Source organism: Prunus dulcis, chromosome 5 (assembly GCF_902201215.1).
Source record: "Prunus dulcis chromosome 5, ALMONDv2, whole genome shotgun sequence".
NCBI classification, from domain to species: domain Eukaryota; kingdom Viridiplantae; phylum Streptophyta; class Magnoliopsida; order Rosales; family Rosaceae; genus Prunus; species Prunus dulcis.
Window position 1 is genome coordinate 10,955,223 of NC_047654.1, and position 17,691 is coordinate 10,972,913.

General features: G+C 37.7%; 3 protein-coding genes across 3 annotated transcripts in view; all 3 read left to right on the forward strand.

The window, feature by feature from the left end:
- LOC117629028 (annexin D5-like) overlaps positions 1-1,288 on the forward strand; it is a 1,489-nt gene extending 201 nt beyond the window's left edge. Inside the window, exon 2 of the mRNA XM_034361557.1 lies at positions 5-1,288. Within this exon, the coding sequence (XP_034217448.1) occupies positions 5-933 (929 nt within the window). The 3' untranslated portion in view covers positions 934-1,288. The remainder of the gene's footprint in view (positions 1-4) is intronic.
- An 8,913-nt stretch (positions 1,289-10,201) lies between these two features.
- On the forward strand, positions 10,202-11,904 carry LOC117629299 (hydroquinone glucosyltransferase-like). Its single transcript, XM_034361840.1, has one exon. The coding sequence runs from the start codon at positions 10,356-10,358 to the stop codon at positions 11,796-11,798; it is 1,443 nt and encodes a 480-aa protein (XP_034217731.1). The 5' UTR covers positions 10,202-10,355; the 3' UTR covers positions 11,799-11,904.
- A 2,261-nt stretch (positions 11,905-14,165) lies between these two features.
- Positions 14,166-17,224, forward strand: LOC117626904 (protein SEH1). The gene is made up of 8 exons (XM_034358704.1): positions 14,166-14,502; positions 14,647-14,761; positions 14,931-15,031; positions 15,244-15,321; positions 15,903-16,058; positions 16,248-16,360; positions 16,535-16,661; positions 16,874-17,224. Exons 1-8 carry the CDS (start codon positions 14,344-14,346, stop codon positions 17,003-17,005), a joined length of 981 nt encoding a protein of 326 aa, XP_034214595.1. The 5' UTR covers positions 14,166-14,343; the 3' UTR covers positions 17,006-17,224.
- Positions 17,225-17,691: the final 467 nt, after the last annotated feature.

Below are 17,691 nucleotides of genomic sequence, written 5' to 3' on the forward strand. Positions count from 1 at the left end.
CCAGTGCTTTCTTCTCCCAGGGACGATGCAATCCAACTCCACCGCGCCTTCAAAGGGTTTGGCTGCGACACGACCACCGTCATCAACATCCTCGCCCACAGAGACGCAACGCAGCGAGCCTACCTCAAGCAAGAGTACAAAACCATGTACCATGAGGAGCTCAGCAAGCGCCTCTCCTCAGAGCTCAGCGGAAACACCAAGAAATCGGTCTTGCTCTGGATGCACGACCCAGCAACGAGAGACGCCACCATAATCAGGCAGGCTCTGGGCGGAGAAGCTGTTGTTGATCTCAAAGCAGCCACCGAAGTCATCTGCTCAAGAACCCCATCTCAGATCCTGCAATTCAAGAATATCTACTTTGCAACTTTTGGGGTTTATCTGGAGCACGATATCGAGTTTCAGGCTTCTGGGGATCACAAAAATTTGCTGCTTGCTTATGTTGGGACGCCGAGGTATGAGGGTCTAGAAGTTGACAGAGCGACGGTGGAGTACGACGCCAAGGCTCTGTTCAAGGCAGGGGAGAAGAGGTTGGGGACGGATGAGAAGACCTTCGTACAGATTTTCAGTGGGAGGAGCAGCGCCCATTTGGCTGCTGTGAGTGCTGCTTACCATAGCATGTATGGGAGTTCACTGGAGAAGGCTGTGAAGAAGGAGACTTCTGGGTATTTTGAGCATGCTCTTTTGACCATTTTGCGCTGCGCTGAGCATCCTGGGATGTATTTTGCCAAGGTTCTGCACAAGGCTATGAAGGGTTTGGGCACAGATGACAGTACTCTTTTGAGGGTGATTGTTTCAAGGGCTGAGATTGATTTGCAGTTCATAAAGGCAGAGTACAGGAAGAAGTATGGCAAGACTTTGAATGATGCTGTTCATTCAGAGACATCTGGGAATTACAGGGCCTTTCTTCTGGCTCTTTTAGGCCCCAATCATTAGGCCGAATATGAATAGTTGCTGGGCATGTAAGGGGCTTTTCTGGGTAAGATTGTAGGTTTTAAATTCTGTGTTTTTTTAGCTATGACTCTTTTTTAGTCATTTTCAGAACCTTGAAATTGGGGAAGGTAGATGTGTGGAGCATGATCAGAAACTATGGCATGAGCAGCAAGTTGTTGTTCCTTTGTTTGAAATGCTTACTGTTTCATGCCTGAAAGATTGTGTAGAGAGCTCCATAAATTTCCCAACGTTGCTTTGCATTTGTAGGTTTGAAGTTGTGCAATGATATGTACAAAAAGATTGTGAACCAAAATTGACACCGACCACCCATGGTAGTGGGGGTCAATTTTATTTCTTACCCAACAAGTATCACCGCGGTTTAACAGTGGCAGAGCCACGTATGAGGCCTTGAAGGCTTACCACCTACCACCTGAGTTTTCTGTAAGGGGGCAGACCAGCTGTTTGATAAAGTATCCAACCAAACCCACAATCTCCTTACAACGAGTTCACGTGAGTAGGCTATACAATAATAGCAACTAGTCTCTTGGCATATGCTCACGCATGTGCCAATTGGTTTTATTTTTTATTTTTTATTTTATTTTTAGAGTAAAAATAATATAGTAGTTATGTTCTATAAAAATATGATTTATGTTGTAAAACTATAGAGAAATTGGAGAGAAAAATGGAGGAAGCAGAATAGAGGAAGCAGAGGAAAACCAATCTCATTATTGGAGGTTTTTCAGTTCTTTTCAATTACAGAGGGATATGTTCTATTTGTAGGCGGAGCCTTCCAACATGTGGGCTCCACCTTCTTATAATTTACAACACTCCCCCTTGGAGACCACAAATGGTATGGAATATGTCTCGTTAAAAACCTTGCCAGGAAAAACCCAGTGGGATAAAAACCTGGTCGAAAGGAAAAAGAGTACATAACCATGCATAACATAAAATTCTATATATATGGACATGCGTGCGACACTGCCTCATTAAAACCTTGTCAGGAAAAACCCAGTGGAATAAAAAACCGGACGAAGGAAAAAGAGTACAGTGTGGAAAGGTCTGTATTGATGGCACGCTCCTCCTGATGCTTGGCAGAATATCGTGAAGTCATACTGTTGATCATCTTTCTGAATATCATAATTGACACTGCTTCTGTGAGTCAATCTTGAGCGACACTGCCTCATTAAAACCTTACCAGGAAAAACCCAGTGGGATAAAAACTTGGATGAAGGAAAAAGAGTACAGTGTATGAAAGTCTTTATGAATACCATGTTCCCCCTGATGAATATCTCCCCCTGAAAACTTCATGACTAGCTGTTTCCAGTAAGCGACCATAGAGATTTTAGGTCCCATATCTCACATCATCCCAAAATGATGGTGATGGAGTTGAGCTCTATCTGGAAAATACGATGTCCGGTCCAATATACTTCCGGAAAATCCTTAAAGTGTCCAACGGATAATCCTCATAAAAATGCTTCAATACTTTCTTAGTATAAGCAATAATCTCGTTGGCATAATGCTCGATCTTTCAGTCGAGACAAATATTTCTGGAACTCTTGAGAAGCTTTAATGTGTTTGCAAACATATTAATAATCAATATACTCACTGAGGCAATTTATGTACATTAGTATTGAGTACAGATTTTGTGCTTCAGGCACATGTCCTTCAGGGACTTGCTTCATGCAATTTCAATCCTTTCAAGGATTTTGTTTAAAGGGATTAAACTTTATGACACATTATATAGCTTTAACCCAGCTATTTATACATCTTTAGGGAATCACTTCAGGTGATATGCTCTGTGCATTTAATAACCCTTAAAGATAACATGTTGGTCTCCGTAAATGTGCAATAAGGGGGGGCACAATTGAATTTGTAGATATGGAGAAAACCCAACATTCCTTGTTTCTGCCAAGAAACATTGTGTCATACAAAGTAGGTATATTCCCTTTTATTCCGAACACCCAAGTATAACTTTCAGTATTAACAAATTTTGGGGTTCGTACTGTGGGTTTGTTCTTTCACGTTCATTCTCATCTATAATGGAATTGCCTCATTCCATTTTGGCCAATGATATTGTCGACATTTAATAATTGAACGTGGTTCCAATCAACACAGCCCATTGATGATTTGAGTAGCTACTCCAAAATCAAAATTTGTCATTCATCAATTCATGATCCCACCATTCTTATGTGCATGCGCATGCATCAATTATAAGCATTTCTTTGCTTTTGGGTACCCAAGCCACTGCAGGGGGCACTGCAGGGGCTTTTATTATGTGAGAATGTGGATTATAACCTCCAATGGAGCGTTATGTTATAGTAGGGCGTGGATAATCTCCATTTAGGGAGTTGGAACATTTAGAACCATATATCTGTCATGCTGCAGGCATGCTACAGATTAATATATATACATGTCAATTAATTTCTGGGACTTTAACCCATACAATTTGCAACGCATTAAGCGTGCACAATATCAATATTGACATGTCAAGGGATTGTCCTTTCGGGACTTCAATCCACATCATTTGCTACGCAACAGGCGTGCATCATATTGATCACTGCTATACCAATATTCTGTTCTTATGGGACTTTAATTTGTGCAGTGTATTATCAATGTATCCAACTTGCAATTTGTAAAATTTGCATTAATAATTCATGGATACATACAAGCCATTCTTTGGAACAGACTTATCTCCCCATTTGGTTACCTTTCAAGATAATATATCAAATAAGTATATAAGCATAAAATAACACAAGTATTGCTTACATCCTTAGGTGGGAGAAACTTTTCTCAAGTATCATTCAAGCTTGTATCGGCCCAGTAAATGTAGTGCTTGATGATCTAGTTATATCCTGCAAAAGCAAAAATCACAATTCTTTTCTCTGTCAATAACTCTCAGAGTTAGGATCACTTCATGGATTCTTTCTTCAGATGTTCATTCTAAAGAAATAAAATCTCTTATGAACAGAGAACTGCAAAAGAGAAAAAATGCAAAAAAAAAAAATTGTGATGTTGATGCAAGATAAGGTAAGCAATCAGGGAAGGAAGCTGGTGGGAGCAGACAAGCAGCTCATCAATCAAGGAAGGAAGCTGGTGGGAGCAGAAAACAAGCTCTCAATTCTCCTAGTCTAGAAGGATCTCAGGAGATTAGAGCACAAGGCCGCCTTCACAATTCCCTGATCTTGCAGAAACATGATCAGGGATAGTCTTGCTTCTTGAATGGATGATCAGAGATAGTCTTGCTTCTCAGGCATATTAAGTGCTTAATGATAAGAAAAACAAGTAGATATAACATCATTTTGTATGGGAAAACTGGATGTCTTCTACAAAGAAAATTTCGTTAGTAACACATTTATACACAAATACAATGAATAGGTAGAACCGGTGATTTTCAAATTAACCATGGGAAAATTGCGAGATTCTCGGGATACTTTTGAAAAAGTAGCTCCGTGAAATCAGTAAAGCAAGATCGGCTTTGAAAATAATACTTGAAAACGCCGAAAGTGCCGACAGGCATTATCAGAGGCCACGTGAAGTTTTGGACTCTTGCGAAAGAAAAAGATAATGTGGGGATTAGAGAAGATATTGGAATCCTGAAAAGTTGCCACATTTTCGTCTATAGATATTGCCTTTGCAAAACTTAGTTGAGCAACTGCGTTTCAACTCAACTTCCTTCATTTTCTGAAACTTTAGTTTTTGTAAAACTTCCTTTGAAACCTTCTTAAAATGGCTTCCTCTTCTTCCTGCCCAAATAATTTCAATTTAAATGATGCTCCCACAACAACTAGTGACGCCCAAGTGTGGCGTCCATCCTTTGTATCCCAAAATCGTCATCTCACAGTTAATGATTTTGTGATGATGAATGATGCTACTGCTGTCACAGTAGCTAGGAATTTCATTATTCCAATGGATGAAATGTTGTTGACAGGGAGGTCTGAGGAAGAGGCTATTGATGACTCAATGGCTTTTAGCATTCAGAGTGCTGCTTCTGTTTCTAACATGGCTGATCGTTTGCGTGCTAGAGCAAACGAAGTTCAGAAGCTAACAACTGAAAATTTCTCTCTTCAAAAAATGCTTCATGAGTCTCAAAAGGAGGTTGAGAAACTCAAAGGAGAGAATAATTCCTTGTTGAAACTGGTGAGTTCGTACTCTGTTGATACACAGAGAAAGCTAGACATGCTGCAGGTCTCAAATGAAAAAATTTTGGGAGACCATGAGAGGCTCATGGCTAGGCTTAAGAAGCGCCGTCCTCTTCCTTCAGAGGCTTCCAGAACATAATGTAATTTTATAGATTTTACAGGGCCTGCACTTTCATTGCAGGTGTAAAAATCTATCTGTTGTATGTTCCTTTCCTTTTATAATAATAATTGCGCACATTCTTAAACTTGCATATGTGGTTTGTTCGTCTTTTCAAAATGACGGTCTGGAACCTTGTGCCTTATAGGTTCAAATAACCACATCAAATCTCTCATATTTCTATGCATGTGAGCCCAGAACTTTTGGTCTGGGTTAAACCCAAACTCATAATTTATTAGCCATTTTCAAATGGACATGAAATATGAATTGAATAAAAGCTACGATAATATCTCAATATAGTAGTGAAGAACATTAACTACTATATACCCACAACTTCAAGTTTTAGGATCTCTCATATATTTGGATCCATGGGCTTCCGGCCCAGATATAACAAAATATGTGGGGAGCCTCAATTCATCATTTGATTTTTATACTGATATTATCCATTTCACGGTGTATTCTTAACAACCGGATTCACAAAATATATTTCTTCCTTGAGGTGTCGATTATAACAAAATCGAACTTTATTAAATTCATCATTCTCTTATGCAAAGAAAATTTGTGGTGTACCACAATTTGCAATAATACCTCAAAGGTTGTCCATTTAATTGTTGGAACTTCAGGTTCTCAACACTGTTAAATTTTGAACTTCAGGCCAAAATCACATATTCTCATGGTATGGACATTTTTATAATTTTCTGTACATATTTCGGGACTTCAAGCCCTTACATAATTGTCCATATTTTGAGGAACTTCTGGCATCTCATTTACTTTGCTCATCCATGAGTTCAAGGAACTACAGGTTCCCTTTTTGTATATAGTGACGGTTTACCCAAAATGGTTAATATTTATGCATACGTCACTATTCATGTGAATAGTACTATTCATCAATCATGAATACATACCTATTCATATGTGTAGTACATTTGCCAGTACAGTTATTATTCATGTGTACGGCACTTTTAACCAATACGGTACTGTTACATCATTAAGGAAACCCAGGTCCTTATTCACATGTCAGGGATCAAGGACCCTTAAGTCAGATCACATGTTTACAAATATAGTACCGGAGAGACTGCCAGCTCTCATATCAATATCATCATCAAGGATCTTCAAGTCCTGATGTAAATGTATGATGAGGATCAAGGAACTTCTGGTCCTGATCTGTATACTGTAAAAAACTCATCATACAGCACAATTAATCCATAAAATAAATTTACTGGTAAATAAATTACTTGTATGGACGTTAATCCCGCACCATACTTTAAATGTGCGGTAAAGTAAACGTGCTTGTATGGGCACTAATTCTGTTCCATACATTTAAATAACAGTAAAGGCGTGGACGATAAACCCGCACCACCCTTTAAAGTAGGTTAATTTGCTGTAAAGTAAATTCACAAATTAAATTGCTGTATGGACGTTAATGCCGCACCATACTTTAAATGACAGTAAAGGAGACAGAGGAATAACCACATAGTGTTGAGTTGAAAAATTTCAGAAATAAAATGAGAGACTATCGTGCTGATAACGTGTTATAAAATAACCTGAGATATGTGCGGATATTTTGAGTTGTACATAAAGTAGATGAGACACAGCATTTAACGAGGTTCGGCTATGCCTACGTCCTCGGAGAGCAGCAGCAGTAACTTTTTCACTATAAAATGATATGGCTACAACTTTAGTGTTTACAACATATGTGGCTCACTGAAGGTTCTCTCTAGGAAAATTTCTCTCTGCTTTCTCTTCTCTCTTTTCTTTCCTTTTTTTTCTTCTTCTTTTTCTTTCCGTTTCTCTTCTTATTTATAGGCTGAGAAAATCACTATTCATCACTATTCACCCGTGACAGACAAACTCTAGCAGCCGCCAAATGAACAGTAATGAATAGTAATGAACAGTAATGAATAGTAGTGGGCTCCACTTTTACAACACTAATCACATTTATTATTTGCCAAACATTATTTATTAAATCACTAAATCAGTGAATAACGTGACCTAGTTTATGTCTTAAAAAGTTCATAAATAAAACAATGAAAAGACAAAGAAAGCCACCCATTCTCACGTCAGCCACACGACCTTATCACCACCACCACCAACGTTCTTTCTCAACACGAAAATGCTTCAACACCCTCCTCCTCTTCTTCTAGCCACCGACCGACAGACAGTGATCTCAATCTTCATTAAGTACCTTCTCAAACCACCAAACCCAAGTACACTTTTCTTTCTTCTTCCATTTTAACACCAAAAGCTTCACAGTTTTGATTTGACCGCCATGGAATTGGACAACCACCACCACTACAAACTGATCAAGCCACCCCACGTCGCCATTGTCCCTACCCCAGGCATAGGCCACCTCATCCCCCCTCGTCGAACTAGCCAAACGACTCGTCGTCCACCATAGCTTCACCTTCACATTCATCATCCCAAACGGCGGATCGCACTTGGCACCTCAAAAGAAAGTCCTTGAAGCCCTAGATCCCCAAGCCATATCACACATCTCCTCCCTCCTGTGAGCTTCCATGACCTCCCTGAAGACGTTATGGTCGAAACCAAAATCTCCCTCACCTTGACTCGGTCCCTCTCGGCTCGACCCAACTCGTTTAAGGTCCTGGCCGAGTCAACTCGGCTAGTGGCACTTGTTGTTGATCTTACATAATATATCCATGATATTTTATAGAATGGGTTAATCGTTTTATTAGTCCCTGAATTTAAACCCGATTTGTATTTGAGTACCTCAATTTCCAAAATGGTTTCCGTAGTCCTTTAACTTTAGTTCCGTTAGGACAAATGGTCTTGCTGTCAATTTTCTTAACTTTTCTGTTAAGTGCAGGGACAAAATGATATTTTTGTATCAAAATAGATTAAATATGAATAAAAATTTAAAAAACTAAAAAATTAAAATTAAATTCTCTCTCCCATCTATCTCGATTTCTCCTCCCCCTTAAACTTGATTTTTTTTTTTGGGGTGGTTTTTTATTTGATTTTCTTTTGTTGTTATTTTAAAGATATGATTTTTTATTCATTTTTTTGGTTTTAATATAAAAATTCCATTTTGCCCCTATATTTAACAGAAAAAGTTAACAAAATTGACGGCAGAACCATTTGTCCAAACGAAACTAAAGTTAAAAAACCACGGAAACCATTTTGGAAATTGAGGTACTCAAATATAAATCGAGTCAAAATTCAAGGACTAATAAAATAATTAACCCTTTACAGAATTGTACATTAATAAGAAATAGTAACTAGACAAAACCTAGTTGCCAAATATCATATTGGAAGAAATTGACGATAGAGATGCAGTGGGTGAAATGTATCTATCGAATGTATCTTTATCATCAATTGTGATTAAAGCGGTTGGAATACTTGTCCTTATTCAATTAAGGACCCAATTAGAGGATGATGATGGTGATTAAAAATATAATAGTAACAATTTGTTAACGGAATTTATTACCGAGAATGAAATGGAGTAACTATAGTGGGACAATGTGATATAACTCGTATACGTGATATATAATATAAGCAAATATTTATTAATATTATACACTTTTAATCTTAACGCTATATTATAACACATATCATAAAATCTTATTCGAGTACCACACAATAATTTCTTAACGGGTGAGTATCACATGCCTCCATGTGTCCAAAACCAGTTATGCATATTGGTAAAATGTCGGTTAAAATGGCAATTGGGACCAAGTTGTTCTTGTAGAAGGCCATTCTTGACACACATCTAGGTCGGTAAGCCCCTTAAATTTTTGACCAGTGACCTATCAGGATCAGTGTCCTCCTCATCAAATACATGACAAAGTGAGTAAATGAGCTATAATTTGGGCCACGTACGAACTTCAAAACTTCAAAATTTCAAAACCCAAACAAACAAAAATCAATTAATTCTCACTATGAAGAAAATTTTGTATGTAAGAAGAAATCAATGAAGAAAGTCATTTTAGTCCTTTCCCTTGGGATCTAATCTCGCCCAAAATTGGTCAATTTGCAACAAGATTGGGCTTTTCATGATGTCCAAAACTCGACCCAAAAAGAAATAAATTGCTTTTTGGAAACTCTTTATCTTTTGGTTCCTCCAACATAACCTAATAATAGGCAGCATTTGAGGAAGAACAGAGAAAAGCATATACGTCCTTTTCTAGGCTTTGGAGTCGTGTTCTTGAAAAGGACTTGAGGGTTAATTTGTCATATCTAAATTGAGTGTATTTGAAATTAGAGATGCAAAGTCGGCAGATTAGAGACCAATCCAATACTTATCATGTGATTATACTACCGTAGCATTCTATAATTTCTCGATTTTTAAGGCCATATGTATTGACTTACGAAACACTTGTGAGATTCCAAAAAACAATTGTACATTTTGTTTAAAATCAACTAAAACTGTGACATACTTACATTTTTAATGGAGCCAAGAAAAGAATTAGTAGAGTTTACTAACTACATAATGAATTTAAACCAAAAAGTAAAGAAATCTCGCGTTTTTCACGTATTCCTAATTGGATTTAAGCAGATTGATGTGAGAGAGTGAAAAGTATATTAAGATTTGTATGCTTTTATAATGTTTGAAAGTCATATGTTCTTTCAATAATACCAAGGGCACAAAAGCTTTTAATTAATCACCAAATAATGGTAGGTAATCACTTTTATTAACGAGTAATCTTAAATAGTATCTATATCATACAATGAACAACAACAACAACAAAAGCTTATTCGATCACACACTAAAGCCAGTAGAAAATTAAATGGTTGTCTTCCTTAATTAAAATTGGAAATTTGTAATGAAGATGAAAGTAGTTTACGTGCGCATGATGTGAGTGATGATGTCAGATTTGAGAGGGAAATCTATTTTTTTAATTAAAAAAAAACTTTCTAGGGGTTTTGCTTTTGGTTAAAGTTAAAGATATCAAAGCAAAAAGAGACACAAAAAGCCACGCAGTCTCGGTCATTAGCCCATGACCTTATCATCCCACCAAAGATTCCCCATGACTTTATCATCCCACCAAAGATTCCACAAACCCATCAAATACTTCAACAACACAAACTCCTCCTTATAATGATCTCCATCTTTCTTCCATATCCCTTCATTTCAACACCTAAAAACCCTAGAGTTTACTTACACTACAATGGCTTTAGACACCCATGGCCAGCAGCAGAATCTGATCAAGCCACCCCATGTTGCCATTGTCCCAACTCCAGGCATAGGCCATCTCACTCCCCTCGTTGAGCTAGCCAAATTACTCCTCTTCCATCATAACTTCACCATCACTTTCATCATCCCAAACGACGGGTTGCACTTGGCACCCCAAAAGAAACTCCTTGAAGCCCTCGACCCTCAGGCCATATCCTACATCTTCCTCCCTCCTGTGTGCTTCGATGACCTCCCTGACGACGTTATGGTCGAAACAAAAATCGCCCTCACCTTGACTCGGTCCCTCTCTGCTCTGCGCGTCTCACTTATAGAACTAACCGAGTCAACTCGGCTGGTGGCACTTGTCGTTGATCTTTTTGGTGCCGATGCCTTTGATGTGGCCAATGAACTCCACGTGTCCCCTTACATATTTTTCCCCTCTTCAGCTTTGGGTTTGTCGCTTATATTTCATTTCCCACACCTTCACGAGACCACTACTTGTGAGTATAGGGACTTGCCGGAACCAGTCCAACTTCCGGGTTGTGTTCCCCTTCACGGTCGAGATTTTATGGACCCGGTTCAAGACCGGTCCAATGAGGCCTATAAAGTGATGGTTCGGATATGCAAGAAGCATAGGTCGGCTGCTGGGATTATGGTCAATAGCTTTGTAGACTTGGAACCAGGTGCTTTCAAGGCTTTCAAGGAACAAGGACAAGGTCTTCCACCGGTTTATCCGGTTGGACCAGTAATAAAGATCAGTTCAGCAGATGGGTTTGAAGGGAATGAGTGTTTGAAGTGGCTTGATAAGCAACCCAATGAGTCAGTGTTGTTTGTTTCATTTGGGAGTGGAGGAACGTTCTCACAAGAGCAAATGACTGAATTAGCCTTGGGACTTGAATTGAGTGGGCAGAGGTTTATTTGGGTTGTTAAGAGCCCAAATGAGACAGCTAAAAATGCAAATTATTTTAATGTGCAAGGCATTGAGGACCCTTCTGGTTTTTTACCACATGGGTTTTTGGAGAGGACGAAAGAGGTAGGCCTAGTGGTCCCATCTTGGGCCCCACAAGTCCAAGTGCTGAGTCACCAATCAACAGGTGGGTTTTTGACTCATTGTGGATGGAACTCAACATTGGAGAGCATTGTGCATGGTGTGCCTTTGATTGCTTGGCCACTCTATGCAGAGCAAAGGATGAATAGGGTGCTCCTTGTTGACGGTTTGAAGGTTGCTTTGGGTGTAAAATTGAATGATAAGGGGATAGTGGAGAGCCAAGATATTGCTAAGTATGTTAGGGGCCTAATTGAAGGTGATGAAGGGAAATTGCTAAGGAACAAGATGAAAGGGTATAAAGAGGCAGCCAAATTGGCTTTAAGTCAAGAAGGGTCTTCTACCAAGTCACTTGCTGAGGTGGCTCAGGTATGGAAGAGCCTCAAGATCTAATCCAACCTAATGTCTCAATTAATAATGGTTTCATTACAGATTGAATGAACATTTGTGGTTTCCTTGGCCTTTATCTTAATTGAAAATAATTTGTTATCTTTTCCCACTTCATTCTGTCATCAAAACATCACTTTCCATTATATGCATCGCTTTTGGATATGTAATTAACAAATAAATTATAGCTCATCATGGTATTTAGATTTGAGTTCTGACATAACATTCCAGGCAAAAGGCCCCATAGGCTTTAAAATTCATTTCCAGCGTCCAATTCTTTCACTCCAGGTTGAACTCATCTCTTCCCAAGACAAAATGAACTTGAACTCCTGTCGACGGGCTGTGACGTTAATAGTAACATGTTCATGTGTCTTGTTTTTTTTTAAAAAAAAAAAAAAATGATTCATCTATTAGTAGTCTTATAAAATATTTGATATCATTGTTGTTTCAAATATTCAAATACACGTGCCTTGTAAAATTATGTGATCCATCCATTTGTAGTCCTGTATGATATTTGATGATTGTTGTTTTAATGATTACTATACGTTAAAGTCCGTTATATAATTCATTACTAGCACATAATACGATAGCACCTAACCTAAATCCTAAATCCTCACTCTAAACCTCGTTACCAGGCCCTTTTTTTTTTTTTTTTTGGATTGAGAAGTTTTATGACTCCGTTCATAATTCAGCCAAAAAAGCTACTAGCCATAAAGGGCCAATACAAACTAGCCACAAAAAGACCATTACAATAACGGAATGGTTAAATATCAAAATTAAGAAAATTTGGTATGTCTCCACTAACGATAGGCAGAATCGAAGAAACTCTGGCATAGGCATCCCAACTAAGATTGCAAACTTAGAATAATAAAAAAGAGATAAAGCTTGAAAAAACCAAGCCATAACTATACAAATAAAACTCTCACCAAGGAGAGATGAAAAACTCTCACAAAAGGAGAGGTGAAAACTACACCGAGAATCCAAAGAGTCTCTGCAACTTATTCCAAACATAAAGAAATTGCAAAAAAGATGGTGGTGGAGATCCGACGCCGAAATGCAGGTGAAGATCTGACGCTGAGCCGCAGCCACCTGTAATGGTTGGATGAAAATCATAACAAAACTAAGATAAATAGGGAAAACCCTTTGTCTCTGAAAATGGGGAGAAGAGGTGGAAGGAGGAAGGGAGGAAGAGAAAAGGGGAGAGGGGGGAAGAACAATGGCTTACTCCCCCTCAAAGTAGAAATGACTCTGAGAGTGTTTTTTGGGACAAATGAGGCTAGGGTTTTATCTAATACCAACTTACAAAAGGTTATATGTGTAACAAGAAACCCACTCTTTCGTTACCAGGCCCTTAGTTTCAAGAAGATATTATGCTTAACATGACTTGTTAATTAAATTCTAAGAAAACTCTTACATGTATGACATTTTCTCTTTAAACCCCGCATTTTTCTTTGTTCACCCCAATAATTAAATTATTAAGCTCTAAATTTTATTATTGTGTAAAAAGACATAAAAAGGTCAACCAACTTAATATTAACCCTAGTACATCTATACACACACTCCATCACTCTTCATTTTAAGTTTTAGAAAAATACGAACTCTTATTGCCAAATTACTCTTCTCTTTAAAGATATAAAACATTGAGGAGCCTATCTCTTTAAAATATGTGTGGAAGCTTATGGAAATGCTTGTTGATTGCTTGGCTGCAATGATCTTAGTCTCTTCCCTTTGTTGATTGCTTGGCTGTTGATTACTTGGTTGTTCTAATTTTTTATTTACTTGACATCTTATGTGCTCAAAAGTAAACAGTAAATGATTACTGTACCTTCGTGTAAGTGAAATTTGTTCTTGCTGAGGTAAGTTGCACCTTCTTGTCTACAATGCAATTAAATATCTCCTCATTTAATTTCTAATTTAGAAATCTTTATTTGGTATAAGATCTCTTTCCATTGACAGTAAACAATATATTGTAATAGTTAGCAACTTTGTCTGTCTTGCAGCAAGCACATGGACCTTCATCTTCTTCTCAAAAAATAGGGGTCTTCTTTATCTTTTCCCCCACTATTCAGTTTAGATATATGTTTTTTCTATAGTTTGTAGTAGGAAGATAGTGGGGTGTAAATAGAAAAACTCTTTTATTTTATTTTATTTTTCCAACTTGGAGGGTGTATTTAAGGGTAGTTTGGAAAGATAGTGGGATTTTCTTAGAAATTGTGAAAATTTAAATAGAAGTTGACGTAAACTTAGAATATAAAATGAACAAAGAAAAATGTGAAGTTTAAATAGAAAATCTCTACATGTATTATGTTCTCATGACAGCTTGGACCAAAAAAAAAAAAAAAAAGGTTCGTCATATAGAAATGATGCCAATTCATCTAGAATTTTTAGAGGCTTTTGAAAGACATATTTCTGGGTGGACCCGTTCTGAGTCTAAACCGACCCGACTAAAACCCTGCCCCAACGTTTACCAAAACCCTACACGAAGAGGTTTTCGCTCCTCCCACCTCTGACCATCTTGGGCTCGAATTGGAGCTCCAGGGACTGTACGGACATGGAGAAACCTCTGGTGGAACTTGATAAAGGCACCACCTGCTCGTCGTGGAACTACTCCAGCCAGAGATTGGCCACTGGCTCAGTCGACGGAACCCTCGCCATCTTCGACACGCGCGACCCAGCTTCTTCCTCTTTCTCCTGCACTTCAAAATCGAAGGTCCCTAACTCCCGCCTGTTCCAATTATTTTCAAATATCCGGAATTGACACATTTCATTTTATTTTTTTTCCGTTTAATTTTTCAATTCCACTTGAAAGCTTGTGTTTTTGTGTTTAAAAATATTGCAATTGTGTTTGTTTTAGGTGCATGAGGCTGCTGGCATTGTGAAAATTGTTTGGGTTCCTCCAGAGTATGGTGATGCAGTGGCATGTGTTTGCGCAGATGGAACTTTGTCTCTGTGGGAGGAGGCTGCTGAAGGTATTTTCCTTGAATTTGTTATCTTTTCTAACCCAGCTTCCACAATTATCAACTTCGAACTGAATCAGTCTAATTTAGTTTATGGGATACTGACGAAAAGTTTTTTTATTTTTTTATTTTTTTACTGAGCATTGTATCTGATGAAAAATTAGGTTTTATTGTTGTCTAGATGCGCAACCTATTCAATGGAAGCTCTGCACAAGCTTTAAAAGTGGGTCCGCTCAACTGCTAGATACCCAATTTGGAGTCTCACCGTCAGGTTTAAAAATGGTTAGCTTTTATAGCTACTGTTCTGAAATCAAGTTTGGAAGTGACAAATGTTTATTGTCGTACTAATTTTTTCATTCATTTCTTCTAATATCATTTAGGATGCCATGTATATTCAGTTGGTGCCCTTGTAGAAAATCTGTGCAACATACTATGGTCATCATTTGCCATGTGAGAATGAAATGTCATGAACTGTAATTTGTTTCATTTTATAGGTTACTGCATATTCTGATGGCCATGTCAAGGTTTATGAGCTACTAGATCCCTTGGATCTGAAGAATTGGCAACTTCAGGTGATCATTTATCTGATTCAGTCTAATAACATACTACAGCCTGGAAATAAGTCTTGTTGTTGTGTTATAGTATTATTATGCAGCCCAAATTAATGCTGAAATTTGCAAATTATGTTAGTTCTGTACAAAATTGAAACATTATAGGTAAATTCTAGTTTTATGTCTTATAAGATTATTGGTGTTTTCCCCTTCTTATAAAATGATACATTGTTCTCGTGCATATAAAAAAGACAACAGAGGTATATATATTTGAATGTCTATTTCCCTATTTTTTCATCTAGTTGTATGTTTTAGTGCCACGACTTAGAATGAATGGACCATGAGCTTGTGTTGTGTTGCTCGTTCTCTCTTATTTGTGGGTCTTTTTCTCTTGTACGCTCTCTTGTCATGGTTGTACCCTTTTACTTTTTATGACATCTCTCCAGTTGAACCATGATAAATCATCTCCTGTGCTATTAACTCCCTATATTATGCAGATACCAACTCCAAAGCCAACCTGCATAAAGCAGAAAGATTCATTACAGATTTTTACAGTTTGAAACTGCTCTGTAACCTTATCTTTTCATGATTTTTTTGCCCAGGCTGAATTTCAGAATGTTATTGATTCAGTGTCTACGTTTGGGAAAGCCATGTGCTTAGCTGCATCTATATCTTGGAATCCACAAAGAGGAGAGAGCCAGGAATCCAGCTTTGTTTTGGGTTTCAATTCAAACACACCACAACTTAATTCTTCCAAGGTATTCTAAATTCTGTTTAATCCTGTTTCCTAATCAATTATCATTAATTTTATGTGGCTTGTCTCCTTCAATACACAACTTTCTCTTTTCTGCAGTATATTTTGAAACCATGGTATCATTTCAGATCTAGAACCTAGGTCAACTTGTCAAAAATGATATTGTACATAATCTTATGATATTATTTTACAGGTATGGGAATTTGATCAGGCTCATCAAAGATGGCTCCCAGTTGCAGAGTTGGCTTTGCCTGGTGACAAAAGTGATCAGGTCTATGCTGTTGCATGGGCACCAAACATTGGCAGGTAGGGAATTGTCTAATTGCTCATGCAAGCACTGTTGAGCAATTGGTGGGAATCTGAAAATATTGTTTTCTGTCATCATATAAAATTCAAGGTTCTGCCTGTCTTAAAATTTGAAGGAAAAATGGCCTCATTCCATTTTATATTAGAGAGTAAAATTGTATAAATTTCATTCAGGCCCTATGAGGTAATTGCTGTTGCCACTGACAAGGAAATAGCAATATGGCATCTTGGATTAAACCCTGACTCAGATGGAAGGCTCTCATTGGAGAAGATTGCACAACTTTCAGGACACAACGGCGAGGTATCCATACTAACTATTGAAAATGTTATCGATCATTTCATTTTGGAGCACAAAATCCTTACTGTTAATCTGATCATGAAAAAGTGGAATTATAACAGTATGTATGTTGGAGTGATACAATTGTGGAGCCTTAGTAGCACAGTGTGAATTATCTAATGAAAGCAAGGCTGTGAATCTTCCTAATTGATTAAAGTCCTTCATTTTATGATTAGGTCTGGCAGATGGAATGGGACATGAGTGGGATGACATTGGCGACCACTGGGAATGATGGGGCAGTACGGTTGTGGCAGTCTAATTTGAACGGCGTTTGGCATGAAGAGGCTACATTTGAACCCACTTCCTAGTCCCTTGCGACCTCTGTTGCTACATGTTAAAATGGCAAATTCTCTGTTTTACGAGAAAACACAGTTTGTAATCTCATGGTAACATGGTTGCCCTACTTAGTTTTAGATCACTAGGTTTAAGCACTGTGCGGCAACCCAAGATCAGTAAGAATGAAGATTTGTGATTGTAACTTTACACATTGGTTCAAATTTTGAAATTTTGTTGGTGAATCTTTGTCAGCTTTGCGCTATCACCATTGTATTATGTATGCATGACAAAAAGTGACATGTCATTTTTATAGAAGCGAAAAAGAGGAAAACAAATGAAAATAAAGGAGGAGGGAATCACCAGTCAATTGACTCAATTATGAAAAATATACTCAGAAAATAAAATTGAATGAAGATAATCGACAGCTATCTGGCCTTTCTTGTGTTTTGTGTTCTCGTTTTTATTGGTCCCTGAATTTGTTGAAATTCTTCGTTCTCAAACCCTCAACTCAATTAATCAGTTAATGTAAGTCTTTAATCTTTTGATCCACACATCAATTTAGTCACTACCGGCAATACTTTCGTTAAAGTCTCAACCATCCAATATAAGTCATTGATTTCCGAATTTAGGAACTTTTAAAAGTGAACCATTTATGAAAACAAAACCCCGTTTTTTTTTTATTTGGTTGGGCAAGGGTTGGGTTATGTTATCAACTATA

Excerpts from the sequence above, each read along its gene's own strand:
- LOC117629299 (XM_034361840.1), top strand. The coding sequence starts at position 10,356 with ATGGCTTTAGACACCCATGGCCAGCAGCAGAATCTGATCAAGCCACCC.
- LOC117626904 (XM_034358704.1), top strand. The coding sequence starts at position 14,344 with ATGGAGAAACCTCTGGTGGAACTTGATAAAGGCACCACCTGCTCGTCG. Across the intron at positions 14,503-14,646 it reads CCTGCACTTCAAAATCGAAG|GTGCATGAGGCTGCTGGCAT; the intron begins GTCCCTAACTCC and ends TGTTTGTTTTAG. Across the intron at positions 15,032-15,243 it reads CACCGTCAGGTTTAAAAATG|GTTACTGCATATTCTGATGG; the intron begins GTTAGCTTTTAT and ends TTCATTTTATAG.